Source organism: Zalophus californianus, chromosome 6 (assembly GCF_009762305.2).
Source record: "Zalophus californianus isolate mZalCal1 chromosome 6, mZalCal1.pri.v2, whole genome shotgun sequence".
In the NCBI taxonomy this organism is placed as follows: domain Eukaryota; kingdom Metazoa; phylum Chordata; class Mammalia; order Carnivora; family Otariidae; genus Zalophus; species Zalophus californianus.
In genome coordinates this window covers 82,289,931-82,308,233 of record NC_045600.1, presented here as the reverse complement: position 1 = coordinate 82,308,233, position 18,303 = coordinate 82,289,931, and the positions used below count along the sequence as shown (strand labels likewise).

Below are 18,303 nucleotides of genomic sequence, written 5' to 3'. Positions count from 1 at the left end.
CTCAATGAAATACCTTGGTGTAAATTAACCACATTAATTAAACAAGATCAAAGAGTCTGTCATGATACTAAAATCTAGGAGTTGTCTCTCCTGCTTTTCCTCTGCCTCCACTTCCGGGAGGGAGGCGGGGTTCCTCCTTCTCCTACACATCAATTTCTGACATAAATTTGCCCCTTCCTACCTTTCCATCCTCAGCTCCACTTTATTTGCCCTACAGGAACAGTCCGTGATTAACCATAGTATAATAAAAATAATATATTTGGTCTTTGTCCCCCTTTCCTGGCACAGAGCTTCAAAAACCCCTGTTATTTCCTGAGTCATAGGAATGTCTTTTGTTATTCATAACGAGCCCTTTTCACCGTCCCTGTTTGTGCTAATAAGATGACTCATGGTGGGCTCTTGGATAGTTTGAAGGGAGGGGCTGGCCCTGCGGGAAAGACATTGGGAAGGAAGGCTGGGAAGGTGTGATTGGAGGGCTGGAGATTTCATCCCTACCCCCTCCCAACCTCCCTCCGGGCAGAGGACGGGACTGACATGGAGTTCACTCCTGTGGTCAATGATTTAATTAATCCTGCCTATGGAACAAAACGCCATATAAAAACTCTGGACACTGAAACCCAGAGAGCTTCCCGGTTGGTGAACACACTGATGTGCGGGGAGGGGGAATGTGCCCAATTCCACAAGCAGAGGGCAGGGAGCCCTGCCCTCCCCACCCCCGCACCTTCCCTATCGGTCTCTTCCCTTTGGCTGTTCCAGAGCTGTATTTTATAATAAAGCTCTAATTATGAGTATAGCACTTTTAGTGAGTTCTGTGAGTCATTCTAGCAAATTATCAAACATGAAGTGAGATAGTGGGAACCCTGAATTTGTAGCCAAGTCCTACAAAAGGGTGGGCAACCTGGGGACCCCGTTTGTGTCTGGCATCTGAGGTAAAAGCAGTCTTGGGGTCTCTGCCCTTTAATTGACGGGATCTGACCCTAACTCTGAGGGGTTAGTATCACAACGGACACTGAATCAAATTGCAGGACACCCATTTGGTGTCAGAGTTGTGTCAGTACAACCAAAGGGGCCTCCTTATAACCTTCCCATAAATCACATGTACTCCTAACCCCGCCTCTCGCCTGAAATGGTGCTCTCACTTCCCACATCTGCTACTTGGGGAGGCTTTGTTTTTCCAAACCCTTTCTTCCCTTCAGAGCCCACCTCCTTCACAACTTTGTACTGGAGTTGCTGCCCTGAAGCCCATCCTTGTAGGCAGAGGTCTTCCCTTCCTGCTAGACCACCAATATTTTGTGGTGGAGCTTGGCGAGTGCCTCAGGCCAAGGAGTGGCTTAGTAAATGCTCCTTGGCGAATGGGAGCTGGGAGCGGGCTGCCCTGAGTGAGGAAGGCTGCTAGCCTGGCCAAGCAGTCCTGGAAGATGAAGGCCTCTACTGCAGGCCTCTCCACCTCTCTCCTTCCTCCGTTTCTGTGAGCAGCAGTGTGTCGGGATGGGCCAGGGCTGGGCAGTGGAAGGCTCTGGCTCTGGAGCTCCCAGCATCATTGGCCTTGTTGGTAAATAATAGAGTTTTGGCATCTTGTCTTTTGTGATTGCCAGTGCATACCCAGGTCAACAAACACAACCCCTCTTATTGTGTGTGTGTGCCTATGTTCATGTATATGGATGCACACATGCGTGCGCACACACACACACACACACACACACGCATACAGGTGGGAGCATGCCAAGCCCATGTCTACATTGCTCAGGGCCGCAGTTGAGAAGCACTAAACATCATCTTGGTTTGGCTTTCCTCCTCTCTCCCTTTGCTTTTTGCCAGCATTGGTCTTGGCAGCGTGCAGCCTTGTAGATTAAGGCCAATGGAGCCTGGCGTGTTCCCCCTCTCCCACACCCTTGCCCCCTCCCTTCTACTCTTCACACTCCACCCCAGGCTGAAGCTGCCTCCAAGAGGTTGTGGTTCATTTTTCAACAGCCCCAGACAGAGTCTCTTTCACCTAAGCCACATAGGTAATCTGGTGGGAGGCCAGAGGGCCTGGAAGATGAGCAGGTAGCAGGTCTGTGGGAGCTAAACTGGGCTCTTCTTCTCAGGGGCTGCTGGGGCCTGGAAGGTCAGTGTGGAAGGTCAGAAAGTAAACGAGATGCATTTAGGAAGTCCAAGGCCTTTGTCACACCGCCGCCACAGGGAACTGGTCTGAGCCAGCAGGCCTAGAGGCTTCGGAAAAAGCATGACTTCTGTGCTATTTGGACCCCCACCTTCTCTTCCTCTTCCAGTCTCCACCACCTTGTAAAGCCTCTCCCAGCATACTCTAGGTTCGAGAAAGGTAGGCTGTCACCTATTATACCATCATGAGAATATAAATGTTTGTGGCAAGATTTAGTTTTCACTGTGGCCTGAAAGGATTAATCCCCAATTGAAGGAATTTTAAGGAGGAGCTTATGTGGGGAAGAGCATTGGGAAGGCTGAGATCTTTCCTTCCTGGTTTCCACACCCCACCACCGTCTCCTTTCAAGTGTGCCCCTTCCCCCAGCTCATTCCAAATTGGGGGTGAGGGGCTATAACTGAGGAATGAACTCAAACTATCCTGAAGGATTCAAGCCCTTCACTGAGCATGGGAGAATCCTCTATAAAATTAGATCTTTTTGAGGTAGTTTCAGTCCAGCAACCTACATCTCTTTATCAGGGGGATCTGGGGAACCCAAACCATTCCATCTCAGGTCCTAAGCTGAATCCAATTCCATTTTCTGTAGGCCTCAATCAGCCTCCCCTTCTGGCATCTCTCCCCCACACCCCCCAAGCAAGCACACGGCTGCTTCGGAGCACCTGATTCTCACACCCTAAACCTGGACAGACCCCAGAGCTCACCAATTCCAGCTCCCCACGTTACAGGGAGGAAAGGGAAGTCCAGCCCAGTCACACAGCCACAAAGTGGCAGGATTGAGAGTAGAACTTAAAAGAGTTTTGACATTTAGCCAGTGTTCTTTCCGCAGACACTTTGTTCACAGATGGGGACCTAATTATTTTTGGGTTTTTTTAGGTCCTAATTTTAGAGACGTCACTGGAAGTCCCGGGATGAGGTCCTTATTACGAATCAGTCCTGTTTGCCCCCAAAGCTCTTGTTTTGGGTTTTGTTGCCTCAGTGAACTGCAGCAGGGCTCCAGGGGAGGAGGAGGAGGCGGGGGTGAGGGGGGCTGCTGAGCCGTGTCATGGCTCCGCTGGGCTCCCAGCCTGGGCTGATGGGGGCTTGTCCAAACCGACCTGGGGAGCAGATGTGGGCCCTCTGTCCCCAGAGCTTCTCAAAGAACAGTTTGTTCTGCAGGGGCTGCAGCCGGGGTGGAAGGAGAGTGACAGACACCAGCACAGCCCTGGGGCCTGCTGCAGCTGCTTCCTGTTGTCAGAGGGCTCCTCGACTGAGGGGCTGAGCTCCTGGGCACCCCCATGCCCTGGCCTAGCACTCCATGCAGTCAGCTGCCTCAGTGGGCCGGCCGCGTGCCACGGACACAGAGACAGACGGTGTTCAAGGGGAGCAAGCACAGAGGAAGGAAGGAGCTCACGGCCGGGCACATTTCCAGTCTCATTCCTGTGCAGACAGGGTCCTATTCCTTGAAAGGACACGTGCATTCCTGCCTTGTCTTCCATTCCCTGTTGTGAAGACCTTTCCCGCCAACTCTGCAGAACCATCCTCCCCATCCTGTGGCCCTCCGCTCGGCCTTGTCCACAGTGACTGCCCCTGCCTTCCCACCAGCCATATTGGACCGTCCAGCATGAGCATGTGGGCCCCAACCTCACACTACCTTGTTCTGTGGTTTGACATTTTACCTGGGTTTGTTTTGTCTCTTCTTTAAGACTTAAAGACAGGAGAATTTGGGTCCCTAACCGCTGCCTCCTTCTTCAAACAAGATCCCTTACAGAGCTGAGCTCAGAGCTGACCCTACCCTAAGGGCACAGTAAATCCCCCTGGAGGTCTCAATGTCTCTGACTTGATTCCTGCCTGAATCGCAGTCACCTCAGACTAGGGTATGTTGGGAGGAGAAGGAGGACGACTTGGGCTCCCCTCCCCAGAATTTTCTGCCTGTTAGTCATGATACCTCATTACAGGAAGCTGACCAAGGCCTTGTCCGTCTTCCAGCTTGCTTCCAGGTTCCCCTCTGACTGATAAGGAGCATGTTATGGGGCTGGCCTGAATGGAGCACCTCCTGCCCTACAAAGAATTTCCCCAGTGTGACTGCTTGCAGGTGCGTGGAAGAAGAAAAAGGGGTGGGCACCTGCCAGGTGGCCCCCACGCCCGACTCCAGGGCACCGTTCCCAGAACATTACCAATGGGAGCTCTCCAGCCTCGGTCTTCCTTCAACCCAAATCTCACAAGGGGCCTGGATTATTCTCCCCAAGGGGTCTAAGAGGGGCTGAGGTAGGGGTGGAGTGAGCAGTCACCCGGGACTCTCAGCCCAGCGCTCTTCCCCCCATTGTGAAATGGCCTTGGATGAGGGCCAGGCAGGAAGCCGCCTCTTATGGCCTCTAATCCGAGGCCTGGCGCCCAGGGTGTGAGGATGGGCCCCAGGCTCTTCCTTCCCAAGGGAAGGCCCAGGCTGACACTGAGCCCACCTGCCAGCAGACAACCTGAGCCGCCCTTGGCTGATCAGGAAAGGCCCATGCCTTCCCTTCTGCCCTCTGTTCCAGCCCCACGGGGCATCAAAGGGGTATAAAGGGCAGTGCAAAGTGCATGGTCCTGGGGCTCAGGGCTTCCAGGCTCTACTCTGCTATTACCAAACTCTGTGATCATGGGCAAGCCACTTTCCTTCTCTGGGCCTCAGTCAGTTCTTACTTGTGAATAACCGGACGGTAATGGGTTGGACTAGAAAGATCTTGGAACCTCTTGCAGTTTGATATTGTGACTCACTAAAGTCAGTGATTCATTGATGTTATTAGCAGGATTTGGCTCAGATCTGACAGTGAGTCTGTTCATTGTGTTTGTCTAGGTTTCCTTATATAAGTCTGCATCTGTTGGTCTCTCAGAGCGGTGGAGTGGGCTTCCCTGGACAATCAAGGTTGAATGATGGCAGAGGCCAAGAGATGAACAGCATCTGTTACTTTTGGGAGTTAGGACACCCGGGTAATTTGTGCAGAAACTCTTGCTATATAATTATCTGTCCTTGACTTCCAAGGCAGGAAATTAAAAATGTTGGGACCCCTACTCATCGTGAATAAACAGGCTCCTCCTCCTACACACTAAACTAAAAGTAGGGGGAGGAGGGAGCCTGGCTGGGACTGATTGAGCAATAACCATGCCTGCTTTTCTCGGTCTCGGTTTCCCCTTGTATATTGGTATTCCCCTTGTATATTGGAGAGGGCATGTGGCAGCCCTCTCCTTCCTGAGGTTTAGCAAGGAAGGAAATTATCGATGAGAAGGGGAGAACCTGTTAAAGGTCACTGTTTCATGAGTCCCACCACTGGATTCTGTACACAGCAGACCTTCCAGGCACATGGACCAGTGGTGTAGTCTATGGAGGTATTGGGAGTTCCTTTGTACATCCCCCAAATCCCAGCACCTGAAATCCCACCATTAGAGTCTTTTCTTTGTTTAAGAAACTTTGCCTAAGTTTCTTCCAAAAATTGTGTGTGAAGTATGTAACCATCTGTCATGAACCTGTTAGCATGATTAAGTCACCAGATGGGTTGCCTCTGTGTGGCTAGCTGAGGTCAGGGAGAGACTGGGGTTTTGGTGGGGTAGAAGGGAGGGTGTTTTAGAGGACTGAGTATTTGTACTCAGGGCACTGCCTGAGCGGGAAGGGGGGAAATAATGATGAAGCCCAGCCTTCCTACCATGCTTTCTCACTTATGAAGTGCTTTTATATACATTATCTCTTTTAAATCCACCATAACAGTGTGAGGAAGGTATTCCCATTTTACAGTTGAGGAAATGGAGGCCCATAGGGTTCAAAGAAGTGATTTTCCTCCAGAGAGAGCTAGAAAACGCTGTGTTGGTCTAGAGTCTAAGGATGGAGGACCAGACAGCAGGATTTTGCCAGCGCATGTGGTGGTGGGGTAGGGTGCGACTGGAATGGGGCTTGGGATAGGGATCCACACCAACAAGGAAGGAGGGGATGGTGAGATGTAGAGCATGGAGTTCCAGGTTTTTTTTTTTTTACTCTACCAAGAGTTGGCCCCTTTTCCAACTTCCCTCCTCCTCTCCATCTCCTGCCCCCCATCTCAGCACCTCTTTGGACATCTGAAAGGCCCTGTCTTCACTGAGCTGCTGAAGGCAGTGCTCATTTGCCTGTTCTTCTCTTGCACAGGGACCGAGCAGCAAGGTGGGAGGCTCTGAAGGCAGCTGGCCCAGATTCAAATCTCCATTCCACCTCTTACTAGTGTGTGACCAAGGCATGCTGTTTCACCTCAGCCGGAAAATGAACATAAAACAACACTTCACCTCACAGGATTATTATGAGGGCTCAAGAGAGAATATATTTAAAGCACCTAGAAACGAACCTGGCACTTAGTAAATTCTCAAAAAAATAGAAGTGAGCTGTTATCTGAGAAAAAAATAATCCCTCCCCTAATGCAGAACTCAGTCTGCTTCCCGTGACCCCAGCACCTAGAATAGTGCCTGGCACAAGTGGGTGCTGATTTAGTCCTTGTTCAATGATTGATGGAAGTTTCTTTCCATTACATAGAAACCTCTAGCCTCAGCAGAAGTGATTTGGAAAAATAACGACAGTCTTGGATGTTCTTATGGTCTGAGGTGATGGGACAAGGGCTGGGAAGGCTGGGACCGCCTGCGGCTGTGCTTGTCTGACAAGGTCAGGGCGTCCCCTGCTGGCCCCAAGTTGCCGCTGCATGCTGGGCCCAGGGGGCTCTCTCGCCCCTGAAATGCCCACCTGGAGGGAGGGCGTGGTGGCATTGCCTACTTCTCCTATCTCACCGTGAGTAAGGGGAAGGCCTGTGCTCACTGCTGACACTTGTGGGTTCTGGAAACTTCCCTTGGGCCCTCAGGAGAGAAGCAGTAGCTCTCATAATTTTGTAAGTGGGAGTGACCATCACAATCTAGTCTAAGCCCTTAACTAACGGTGAAAAAATTTTTAAATACATATTTTGGGTGCTTCCTGAGTCAGCCCTTTACATGGATTATCCCACTGAAACCTGAAAACAACCCTTTGGGTAGGTACTATGCAGAGGAAACTGAAGATAAGTAACTTGCTCAAGGTCCCACATAAAGTAAGGAGCCAGTGGCTGACCCAGGTCCCCTGACTCCCAGTCCAGTGCTTTCATGCTGTCTCTCCAGGACACTAGACCCAGGACTTCACTGGAGTGGCACAGGCAGAGGCAGAAGTCCCTGGAGCCCAGTCTCTCAAGAAGATACCCAGTGAACCCTTGTTGATTGGCTGACTGGAGGAAGGACTAAGGTGTCTGGTTGGATTTGGTCCAGGGAGTGTGACTGCCAAGGCTACTGGGAGGACATTTGCTGACATTGGACACACAGACCCCCAAGACAAACCCTCATCTCGCCCCTGGCTACCCCTCTGGCCATCTCTAGGATGCTTCCTCCAGAGCTAATTACCTCCAACAGATTCAGGGGCTCTCCAGGCCTTAGGACCCCACTTCTGTCTCCCTGAACCCAAACCCACCCATTGCCATTCCCTGCTGCATTGTGTTGATTCCCTCTCTCCTTTCCCTCATTCTGAGCTGACTTCAAGTCAGCACAGTGGGGTTACAGTGAGGCCGTTCAGAACGTGGGGCCCTTTTCAGAGTGAAACTGGGAACAGGCAAACTAACACAACATCTGGCAGGGTGGGCACTAATCCATGCATATTGTGCTGTGATCTGCGTCAGTGGAATGAATCCACCTTGACAAATAGGAAGGGGGAAGGGCCAATTCCCATCTTAAGTGACTGGGGTATAATAATGTACGCCATAGCTCATGTATTCCTCCCCGTGGCCCATTGAGGTAGGCACTTGAATTACATCCCTATTTTACCGGTGAGGAAATTGAGGCACAGAAGAATTTAAGTAAATTTGGAATAAGCAAAAATAAATAAATAAATAAAAATAAAAATTCTTGCCTATGGATATACAAAAGAATTCCGCTTAACCATCCTCTGTTGTTGAAAGTTCGATTTTTCTTCCATTACAAATTCATTTCAATATATCTGCTCTATGAGTATGCCTGCTCTTTGGATTCTCCCTTGAATGGGTTGCAATATCTACCCAGTTCCCTCATTAACAGTAAGGTAAATAGGGGCGCCTGAGTGGCTCAGTCAGTTGGGTGTCCAACTCTTGATTTCGGCTTAGGTCATGATCTCAGGGTCCTGAGATCGAGCCCCATGCCAGTCTCTGCACTCAGCAGGGAGTCTGCTTCAGATTCTCTCTCTCCTTCTCCCTCTGGGCCTACACCCAGCCCCCACCCCTTGTGCACGCAAACTCTCTCTCTCTAAAAATAATAATAAGGTAAATAGATCTTGAGTATGTGTGTGAGAGCCACGACTTCACTTCTTTTTTTTTTTAAGTTATCTTTTAACAGGGCTCATGTAATTTGCCTCCAGTCACTTAGACAAAAAGAGGTAGAGCAGTATGAAGGTTCCTCAAAAAGTTGAAAATAGAGCTACCATACGATCCAGCAATTGCACTACTGGGTATTTACCACAAAGATACAAATGTAGGGATCCGAAGGGGTACGTGCACCCCAATGTTTATAGCAGCAATGTCCATAATAGCCAAACTGTGGAAAGAGCCAAGATGTCCATCGACAGATGAATGGATAAAGAAGATGTGGTATATATACACACAATGGAATATTATGCAGCCATCAAAAGGAATGAGATCTTGGGTGCCTGGGTGGCTCAGTTGGTTAAGCGACTGCCTTCGGCTCAGGTCATGATTCTGGAGTCCCGGGATCGAGTCCCGCATCGGACTCCCTGCTCAGCAGGGAGTCTGCTTCTCCCTCTGACCCTCTTCCCTCTCGTGCTCTCTCTCACTCTCTCTCAAATAGATAAATAAAATCTTTAAAAAAAAAAAAAAAAGGAATGAGATCTTGCCATTTGCAAGGACGTGGATGGAACTGGAGGGTGTTATGCTGAGTGAAATAAGTCAATCAGAGAAAGACATGTATCATATGACCTCACTGATATGAGGAATTCTTAATCTCAGGAAACAAACTGAGTGTTACTGGAGTGGTGGGGGGTGGGAAGGATGGGGTGGCTGGGTGATAGACACTGGGGAGGGTATGTGCTATGGTGAGTGCTGTGAATTGTGCAAGACTGTTGAATCACAGATCTGTACTTCTGAAACAAATAATGCAATATATGTTAAGAAAAAAAAAAGATAGCAGGAGGGGAAGAATGAAGGGGAGTAAATCAGAGGGGGAGACGAACCAAGAGAGACAATGGACTCTGAAAAACAAACTGAGGGTTCTAGAGGGGAAGGGGGTGGGGGGATGGGTTAGCCTGGTGATGGGTATTAAAGAGGGCACGTTCTGCGTGGAGCACTGGGTATTATGCACCAACAATGAATCATGGAACACTACATCAAAAACTAATGATGTAATGTATGGTGATTAACATAACAATAAACAATTTAAAGTGAAAAAAAAAAGAGGTAGAGCGGGATGCAAACCTAGGCAGTCAGAACATGGCATCTGTGTTTATCACCCTCACTCTATATTCCGGGCACCGCAAAGCTTAATTACATTAAGTAACCGCACTTGTAAATTAATCAACTTCAACCTAAATAAGACCCTTGACCCTACTTCAAACTCTAGCCCTAAATAAAACCCAATAAATAAAATTGTAGTCTGTCTGAGGAAATGACACGTGCGACCAGAGCATTTGGGAGAGATGATCTTTGGTGGCACAAGCAGGACAGACACTCCTTTAGGCCCTTAGGCCCCTACGCTGCTGAGGAGCTCGGGGGATTTTTCTCTCCCAGGTTTTCCATAGCAGCTAAGGTTAGTCAAGTAGATGCCGTTGTTCTGTGCTAAGGGGCTCCGTGTTGCTCTTGGTGCTGCTTGGGCATTTGCTGAAGGCCCCAGGATGTGGGAGGGGATTTGGGAACCACTTTTATTTCCCAGTTCTCCTGAGGGTGAGGGAGAAGGAGCAGGAAGGTGTCTGGCTGCGTGACTTGGAGACAGTGATCCAGCTCCCTGCCTCATGTATTCCTCTGCTCCAAGGGTCAAAAGCCACCAACTTAATTGCAAGGTAGGATTTGAGGTGCTTGAAAACATTAAAATTTATGTCTTATTGATTAATGTCAATGTCTCTTAATTTCATTGTTCACTGGGCTAACTTCATTCCTGACTAACCATAAACAATTCCATTTGTTTCTCATTGAGGAATTTCTTTTCAGATATATATTTTTATAAAGCAACTCACTTTTGTTGCAATATAAAAGCAATTATTGCTTTTGTTCGTTGTTTTAAAATTTTTAATCTAAAAATTTTAAATTTAACCATGTTATTTTTTTCATAGTTATATTTGTGATTCCTTTTATTATTTAATGATATTGGTTTTCCATTTATGAAAAATGATATATAAATATGTTTAAGTATAAAATGAGTCAACTTAAAGAAACATTTTAACTAATAATACAGGTGATATTGGGATAATGGCAGAAATCAAGGTGGTGTCCAAATGACGGAAGGTGGCTGGTCTATAAATAATAACACTGTTGTTTATTACTGTTATTGAGCATTCATTCTTTTTTTTTAAAGATTTTATTTATTTATTTATTTATGGAGGGCGTGCACAAGCGGGGGGAGGGGCAGAGGGAGAGGGAGAAGACTCCCCCCTGAGCAGGGAGCCCGACATGGGGCTGGATCCCAGGACCCTGGGATTGTGATCTGAGCCGAAGGCAGACGCTTAACCAACTGAGCCACCCAAGTGCCCCTTGAGCATTCAGTCTGCCAGCATCAGTGCTATTGACATATTCTATAGTGCTGTCGAATAGAATCTATGATAATAGAAATGCTCTATATCTGCACCATCCAAACCACATGTGGCTATCGGATCCTTGAAATGTGGCTAGAGACTAAAGAATCGAATTTTTTCTTTTAATTTTAATTAATTTAAATTTTTGTATCCATATTTACCATATTAAACAGAACAAGCCTAAGAGTCTTAAATTTAGTATTTTATAAAATCTTTACAACATCTATGAGTAAGTATTATTGTCATTTTGCTGATGAAGAGATTCGGAATCTTGAGAGGTTGCCTGAGGTCACATAATAAGTAGCAGAGGCAAGATCTGAACCCAGACCCACTGGACTTCAGAAGAGGTGTTCTTCGTAACTTCTCACAGAAAAATAGAGCCCAAAGAACACTCTGTTGGTAGTTGAATTGTACTGGGCCGGGTGTGACGCTAAAACTGGCAGACTTGGGTATTTCTGTTACTAGAGTGGTTTGTTCTGTTATGGGACAGGCTTGAGATGTCATGCCGGATGGCTGGCATGACTAATGACTCTCGAGTGGAACTGAGGTGTGACTGAGCCCATGGGAAGCAGTGAGATATGTGCACATTGAAGCCTAATCTGGATGAATCCCAGATGAATAGTGGCCTCTGGTGCTCCTTAAGGGCAGGGCCATTTCCTTCACCCTGGTGCCCCCAGCAACAAAGTCATGGCTCCACAGAATATTGCTCAATGTTCCATGAATGATAGAAGTTCAGAGCACAGTGGTCATCATTTAGGCCAACACAGCACTGTACCTGGTTCCACCTAAATTCATAACACAAATATCAAGGGGGCCTTCATATTCCCTGGCAATCTGACAACACATCTCAAATATGTTCACTCTCTGATGATTTCACACTTTCTTTCAAGCGTACCCTTTGCCCACTTCTCACCCTAGGCTGTTGATTTTGTGTAGCAGACCTATGCTGGCTTTTGGTTCTCTGGGATCTGAACCTCTTTGTAATCCCCCATTGTGTGGGTCTTGGTGAAAAGCAAGTAAAATAAAAGGGTCAGAGAGTCACTCTCTCACCTGCCCCCAGGACTTGGGCTCAAGTATAGACCTAGGGTTGGCCAAACTGGAGCTCCCAGCTAGGACTCTGACTTCTGAGCCAATGATACCAAGACCCAGGGCTGTTTAGAGGCTATTCATAGTGGTGGTCATCACAGAGTAGTCCTGTGCTGGCAGGCCTAAAGGAGGGGGACTCACCAGACTGTTCCCATCTGTTCTAGTCTCATGACATATGAGACCCCAATTTTTATGTATAACTTTGACCTCTTTCCTGAGCTCCAAACTTGTATATTCAGCTGCTTATTTGATAGTTCTACTTGGACATGTGCAAAATAATGATTTAAAAGAAATATCTATTTGGTCATTCAGATGACCAGAATATATTTCTCAGATGTATTTACTCTTCATACACAGTTCCTGAAAACATCTCAGAGCCATAAAGGCGAAAAGAATGTCATTATTAACATTTATCATATCCTTTAATAAACTGATAAATGTGTTTCCCTGAGTTCCGTGACCTGCTCTAGCAAATTAATTGAATCTGAGGTGGAGATCGTTGGAACCTTTGGGCTAGTGACTAGCATTGGCAGTGGGAGGTCAGGGAGCAGTCTTTTTTTTTTCAGGGAGCAGTCTTACAGGACTGAACCCTTAAACTGTGGATTCTGATACTATCTTTGGGTAGATAGTGTCAGAATTGCTTGGTGTTGTGTATGTGGCAACCTCCCACTGCACTATGACATTGGAATTGGGTCTGGGAACCCTAAAAGAAGATGTAATACACATTTCAGATATTACATGACCAAAACAAAACTTTTAATCTTCTTACAAAACTTTTTACTTCCCAGATCTTTCCTATCTTAGTAGATGGCACGACCATCCACCCAGTTGTTCAAATCAAAAAACCTTTGACTCACTCCCAATTTCTTTTTCCTTCTAAAGTTCACATCCAATTGTGCATAAGTCCTGTTGATGCTACCTTCTAAGTATACCCTAACCTGATTGTAAACGTGCTTGCACCTGGACTTTCGCAGCAACCACTGTGGTAGCCCCTCCTACTCAGCCAAGATGTCTGTGTCCAAATTACTGGGAATCTATGAATATGTTACCTTACATGTTTAAGGGAATTTGAAGATGTAATTAAATTAAGGATCTCGAGGTGAGGAGATTATCCAGAAAGGCCCAGTGTAATTACAAGGTCCCTATAAGAGGGAGGCAGTAGAATCAAAGTAGTAGGAGATGCTGGAAGAGGTTGTAATGATGGAAAGAAGGGGCCACAAGCCAAGGAATGAACGTGGCTTCTGGTAGGACAATGAAACAGATTTTACCCTGAAGCTTTCAGACACAATGCAACCCTGCAGACACATTGATTTTAGATTTCTGACCCTTGGAGCAGAGGAATACATGAGGCAGGGAGCCTCCAGACATGTAAAATAACAAATTCATGTTGTTTTAAGCCACTATGTTTGTGGTGATTAGCAATAGGAAGCCAATACAACCCTCTAATTGGTCTCCCCATATCCTGCCTTGTCATTCTACAGTGCGTTTGCCACACCACAGATGGAGGGAGGGGGTGCTTTTAAAATGTAAATTAGATTGTCACTGTCCTCTTTAGAAACTTCCTTAACAAGCTTCTCTTTGTGGAACAAAATCCAAACTCAGCCTAGCCATAGGCCCTTTATGAGCTGGTCACCTGTTATCTCTTCAAGCTCTCAGTAGTCCTTCACTCCTCCTTGTGGACCCAGAGCAATCTTGTGTCTTCATCCGGGCCTTTGTTCTAGCCATTCCGTGTGTCTGAAACACTGTCCCCAGATCTTTGAATGGCTGGTCATTTAGCTTTTGGCTCAAAGTTCTGCTCTAAGAGATTTCCCTGACCCCAACTCTCTCTCATTTGTATCTGTTGTCTTCAAGGTCTCATCGTTATCTAAAACTATTCTTACTTATTTCCTGCCTATTCCTTTAACCCAAGTTAACCCAGGAAACCAGGAACTTCGCTTATCCTGCTGTATCCTCAACCCGACAACAGTGTCTGGCTCAGGCAAAGAGACCCTCAGTAAAAACCCCTTGTATGATTAAATGCTTGACTTCACAGAGGGCCTGGGGTTCAAGTTGGCTACTGGCAGAGCAGGGCCTGGAAATCAGGTCTCCTGCTTGAATCCCGAGGTGAAACCAAGACTGGGCTCCAGTCCCTCTTGAGAGAGCTGGGCTCAGCCTTTATTTAGGGCACCAGCCTGGTCAGAGTAGATAGGAGAGTTCAGAGGACCGTCATGGTAACTTACTATAATGATGACAGTGATAATGGAAACAACAATAACAAAGGCAGTTAATGCTTATGGAGCACTTTCTGTGTGCCAGGCACCATTCCAGGTGCTAAATTAATTTACTCTTCACAATCACACTCTGAATTGGATACCGTTTTTGTCACAGGCTCAGGAAACAGAAGCACTGAGCTGTTAGGTAATTTGCCCAACATACAGCTGAATATACTATAGGTATACTACAGGTCTCCATCAAAGCCCTCTTTCGCGCTTCTCACTCCCTCACACTGACGCGGGTGAGAGAACTTCGAAGCTGCTGAAACCCAGGGCCGCCCGAGGGCCCTACAGCTGGTCAGTCTACGCGGGCGGGGGGAGGGGGGCGGGCCGCAGAGCGCAGGCGCTGGTGGAGGGAGTGGAGAGAACGGAGGCAGGGATTGGTGGAAGAGTTGAAATCTAATAGCGGAAGTCCCGCCCATTCTGGGCGAAGCTTCCGGCTCTAATGGCTTGGGCCTTATGCTGACGCAGGGGAGCTAGCGGCGCCGGGATGGTGCTGCTGGAGAGTGAGCAGGTAAAGCCGGAGGGTCGGCTGAGGGACGGATATAGTTTGGGCCTTAGCTGGGGGCCTCTGCCCTCTACTGCGGGAGGGACTGGGACTTGACGGGGCGAGGATTTGGGACTGCTTAACGGGGCCCGGCTTGTGTTCCAGTTCCTGACGGAGCTGACCAGACTCTTCCAGAAGTGCCGGTTGTCGGGCAGCGTGTTCATCACCCTGAAGAAGTGTAAGCAGCTGTGGACGCGGCAAGGCCAGAAGGAATTTGGGAGGCCGAGCAACGCCCGGGCCGGGCTGCCCAGTGTCCCGGGGTGCCCCGTGTCGGGAACCAAGGGCGGAGTCTGCCGCGCATCCCCGCCTTCCCCCATATTCCTCCCCCCCCTTACTGGGAACATTCAGGGCTGGGGGACCTGAGCATTAGGGATTGTGGCGCCTGCGACACCCCAGCATTTAGCTACCCAAGCTGGTTCTGTGTGCACCAATCAGAGAGGGCTTCTTTGGGGGGGGGCGGGTCAAGGATCCCAAACCCCCGCCACCATTAGTGAGATTTAATCTGCTTTGCAATTGCTATGTTCCCGTTATGGAAATAGCAAGTCGTTTCCCAGGGTTTGGCCAAATTTGATGTAGTTAACAGATCTAGAGAGGTGGAGATGAATTGGGTGTCGTCTTCGTATCCCTTCCCTACTTACTAACGTGTTGTCTACCTGTTAACGTTTGTGGCTGTGTTCACCAGGATGTGTTTTTCATGCAGATGATGGCCGAACTAAACCCATTCCAAGGAAAGGTTCTGTAGAGGGCTTTGAGCCCTCAGACAACAAGTGTCTGTTAAGAGCTACTGATGGGAAAAAGAAGATCAGCACTGTGGTGAGTTGGATTCCTGATAGTACAATTTTGGCGCGGGAAGACTTGAACTTAACTGAGGATGGGCATATCTGAACCAGGTTTTTGGCTAGTAAGGGTGTAGCTCCCCAGCTGTTTCAGGATCAGGGCCATCTTTTATTACCCTAGTAGGAGGAAATTCAAGAGCAAAATGAAGTTGAAGAAGTGAAATACTCATTGGTTCTACTGAAGTTTTTGTGGAAATAAAATTAGCATATTGATCCTTACACATAGTGGCATTGTAAGGAGCAGTTGGCATAAATATTTGATTCTTAATTCCCTTACTGGGTTGGGCCTTCAGTGAACAGTTTCTAGGTACCAGATGATTTTACTTGTAAGCTGATAATTTGCTTGAGTTTGTGGTTGACATAGCATGCATGTAGCTGTATATTAGGCTTGCTACTAACAAACAGAGAATATGAATTTAGTCAGCATCCCTAGTGTTCCCTTTCAAGGTGGAGGTTGAATGTGGCAAAGCAATAGACTTTCTGGATTCTGAATGAATGCTTCTTTACTTTGCTGGAGCACAACCAGACTGCTCTTCAGTCCATCAGGATAGGACATTCATGAGAATGTAGACCATAATTAGTTGATAAGTCTCCCTTTACCAGTTATCTTGAGAGGACTTTTATAGTAAAGCAGACTTGATGTGGTTTTATTTTATTTATTTATTTTTTTAAAGATTTTGTTTATTTATTTGACAGAGAGATAGAAAGAGAGCACAAGTAGGCAGAGCGGCAGGGAGAAGCAGGCTCTCCGCTGAGCAGGGAGCCCGACGTGGGTCCCGATCCCAGGATCCTGGGATCGTGACCTGAGCTGAAGGCAGACGCTTAATGACTGAGCCACCCAGGCACCCCAAGCTTACGTGGTTTTTAAAAAATGAACTTGGGTATCATGAAATGTGAAAACCTTGGGAATCTTCAGAAGTAGAATTTCTCTTGTGGTAGCTTGCATTTTGCTTAAATAGGCCTGAATTAATGGAAGGTAGGTTTAAAATAAGATGAGGGAGTAGTAAATATATCTTGCACAAAAGATTAAAATGAAGTTCTCTGACCTCTCTGGAATCCAGGGAGAAAGTCAGTGCCATGTGTGTAAGAAATTTCAGAGGTGAGAAGCTTAACTTCTTTAGGAGCCCCCTTCTGCCTCTTTCCCTTCTTGGTACAATTCTTATGAGGAAAAAAGTGCAGAGTGGCTTTGCTTCCTCAGGCAAAGTAAAGTGGAGGAGAAGAATAGCTGTTAGTGTATTATGACCCCTAAAGTTGGAAAGATATATTTTAAAGATTATGATGTTGGGGTGCCTGAGTGGCTCGGTTGATTAAGTGGCTGCCTTCGGCTCAGGTCGTGATCCCAGGGTCCTGGGATCAAGGCCCGCATCGGGTTCCCTGCTCAGTGGAGAGCCTGTTTCTCCCTCTCCCTCTGCCTGCCTCCCTCTCTGCCTCTCTGTCAAATAAATAAATAAAATCTTTAAAAAAAAAAAAAGATTATGATGTTGTTTTAATGAGGCTTTTGAATTATTGCGTGCGGTGAGACAGAGGATTCCTATATGGGTAATAGAGGTGCACTTTTCTTTCTTTCCCTTTTCCAGGTGAGCTCCAAAGAAGTGAACAAGTTTCAGATGGTGAGTGTCTGGTGTTCCCTGTATGCCCTTTCTCCGGGCAAGAGTGAGCACAAAATTGAACACTGGGTTAAGAATGATATTTCTTATGTTTTGCCAGTACTTTGAGTAAAAGCTGCCAGGGTTTGATTTTTTACTTTCAACACTGGTATTGTCTTCCTTTTTAGTTTTTTAAGGTAGATTTTGCATTCAGCTTCAGATTTGTTCTCCCTATAGTATAGTTAAACAAGAAGTTGCCTATAGTTTTCCCTTTTTGGTTAAAAAATGTCGGAAGCTGCTGTAATGTGAGAGTGTGTTTTCCTTTTACACCATTTTGCATAGGATACAAATATCCCATGCTATTACATGCTTTATCAGGTAGATAGGCTTTCTAATATTGACTACTCTAAATTCACTGTGGAAATGGGGGCAGCTGCTCCACCCATTTGCAACTCTTCCCACTCAGTTCGTGCTGTGTGTCTTTTAGGCTTACTCAAACCTATTGAGAGCTAACATGGATGGGCTGAAGAAGAGGGACAAAAAGAGCAAGAGTAAGAAGAGCAAAGCAGCGCAGTGAAGGGCACCGGATATCCTTCTTTCACCAACTGACTACCGAATTACTGTTTTTCCTTTGGTTTTTACTTTTGGCCACCAAGCTACGTTTCTGGTTACCCTATAGGAACTTTCCATGTGAGATGAGGGTCATTTTGGATGGAAGAAGGGCTGCAGTGTTTACAGGATAGTTGTGAGAAGCCAAGTTTATTTTAGAATTGGCTAATTGGTCTGTGTTGTATTGTTGTATATCCTGGGATTATAAAGTCTCTGTAGCCATCTGTGTGAAGAAAAATGGATCATTAAACCTGTATTTATCTGCACTGACCATCTCTTTATTTGTTACTTTTCCCACCCCCTATTAGTAGTTTCTGGCAATAATTACTAATTCTGGAGTGTTATGATTATGAATAGGCTTTACCCCTGTGTTCTGGGTTATTGGTATTAAAACCTGACAGTTTGGGGCACAAGGATGGCTCAGTCGGTTAAGTGGTTTCAGCTCAGGTTGTGATCTTAGGGTTGTGAGATTGA

At 46.9% G+C, this 18,303-nt stretch overlaps 1 protein-coding gene across 1 annotated transcript; it reads left to right on the top strand.

The window, feature by feature from the left end:
* The first annotated feature begins 14,639 nt into the window (after positions 1 to 14,639).
* On the top strand, positions 14,640 to 18,095 carry SRP14 (signal recognition particle 14). The gene is made up of 5 exons (XM_035728089.1): positions 14,640 to 14,765; positions 14,904 to 14,976; positions 15,499 to 15,611; positions 17,212 to 17,244; positions 17,708 to 18,095. The coding sequence occupies exons 1-5, from the start codon at positions 14,742 to 14,744 to the stop codon at positions 17,795 to 17,797; spliced, it is 333 nt and encodes a 110-aa protein (XP_035583982.1). The 5' UTR covers positions 14,640 to 14,741; the 3' UTR covers positions 17,798 to 18,095.
* The last annotated feature ends 208 nt before the right edge of the window (positions 18,096 to 18,303 follow it).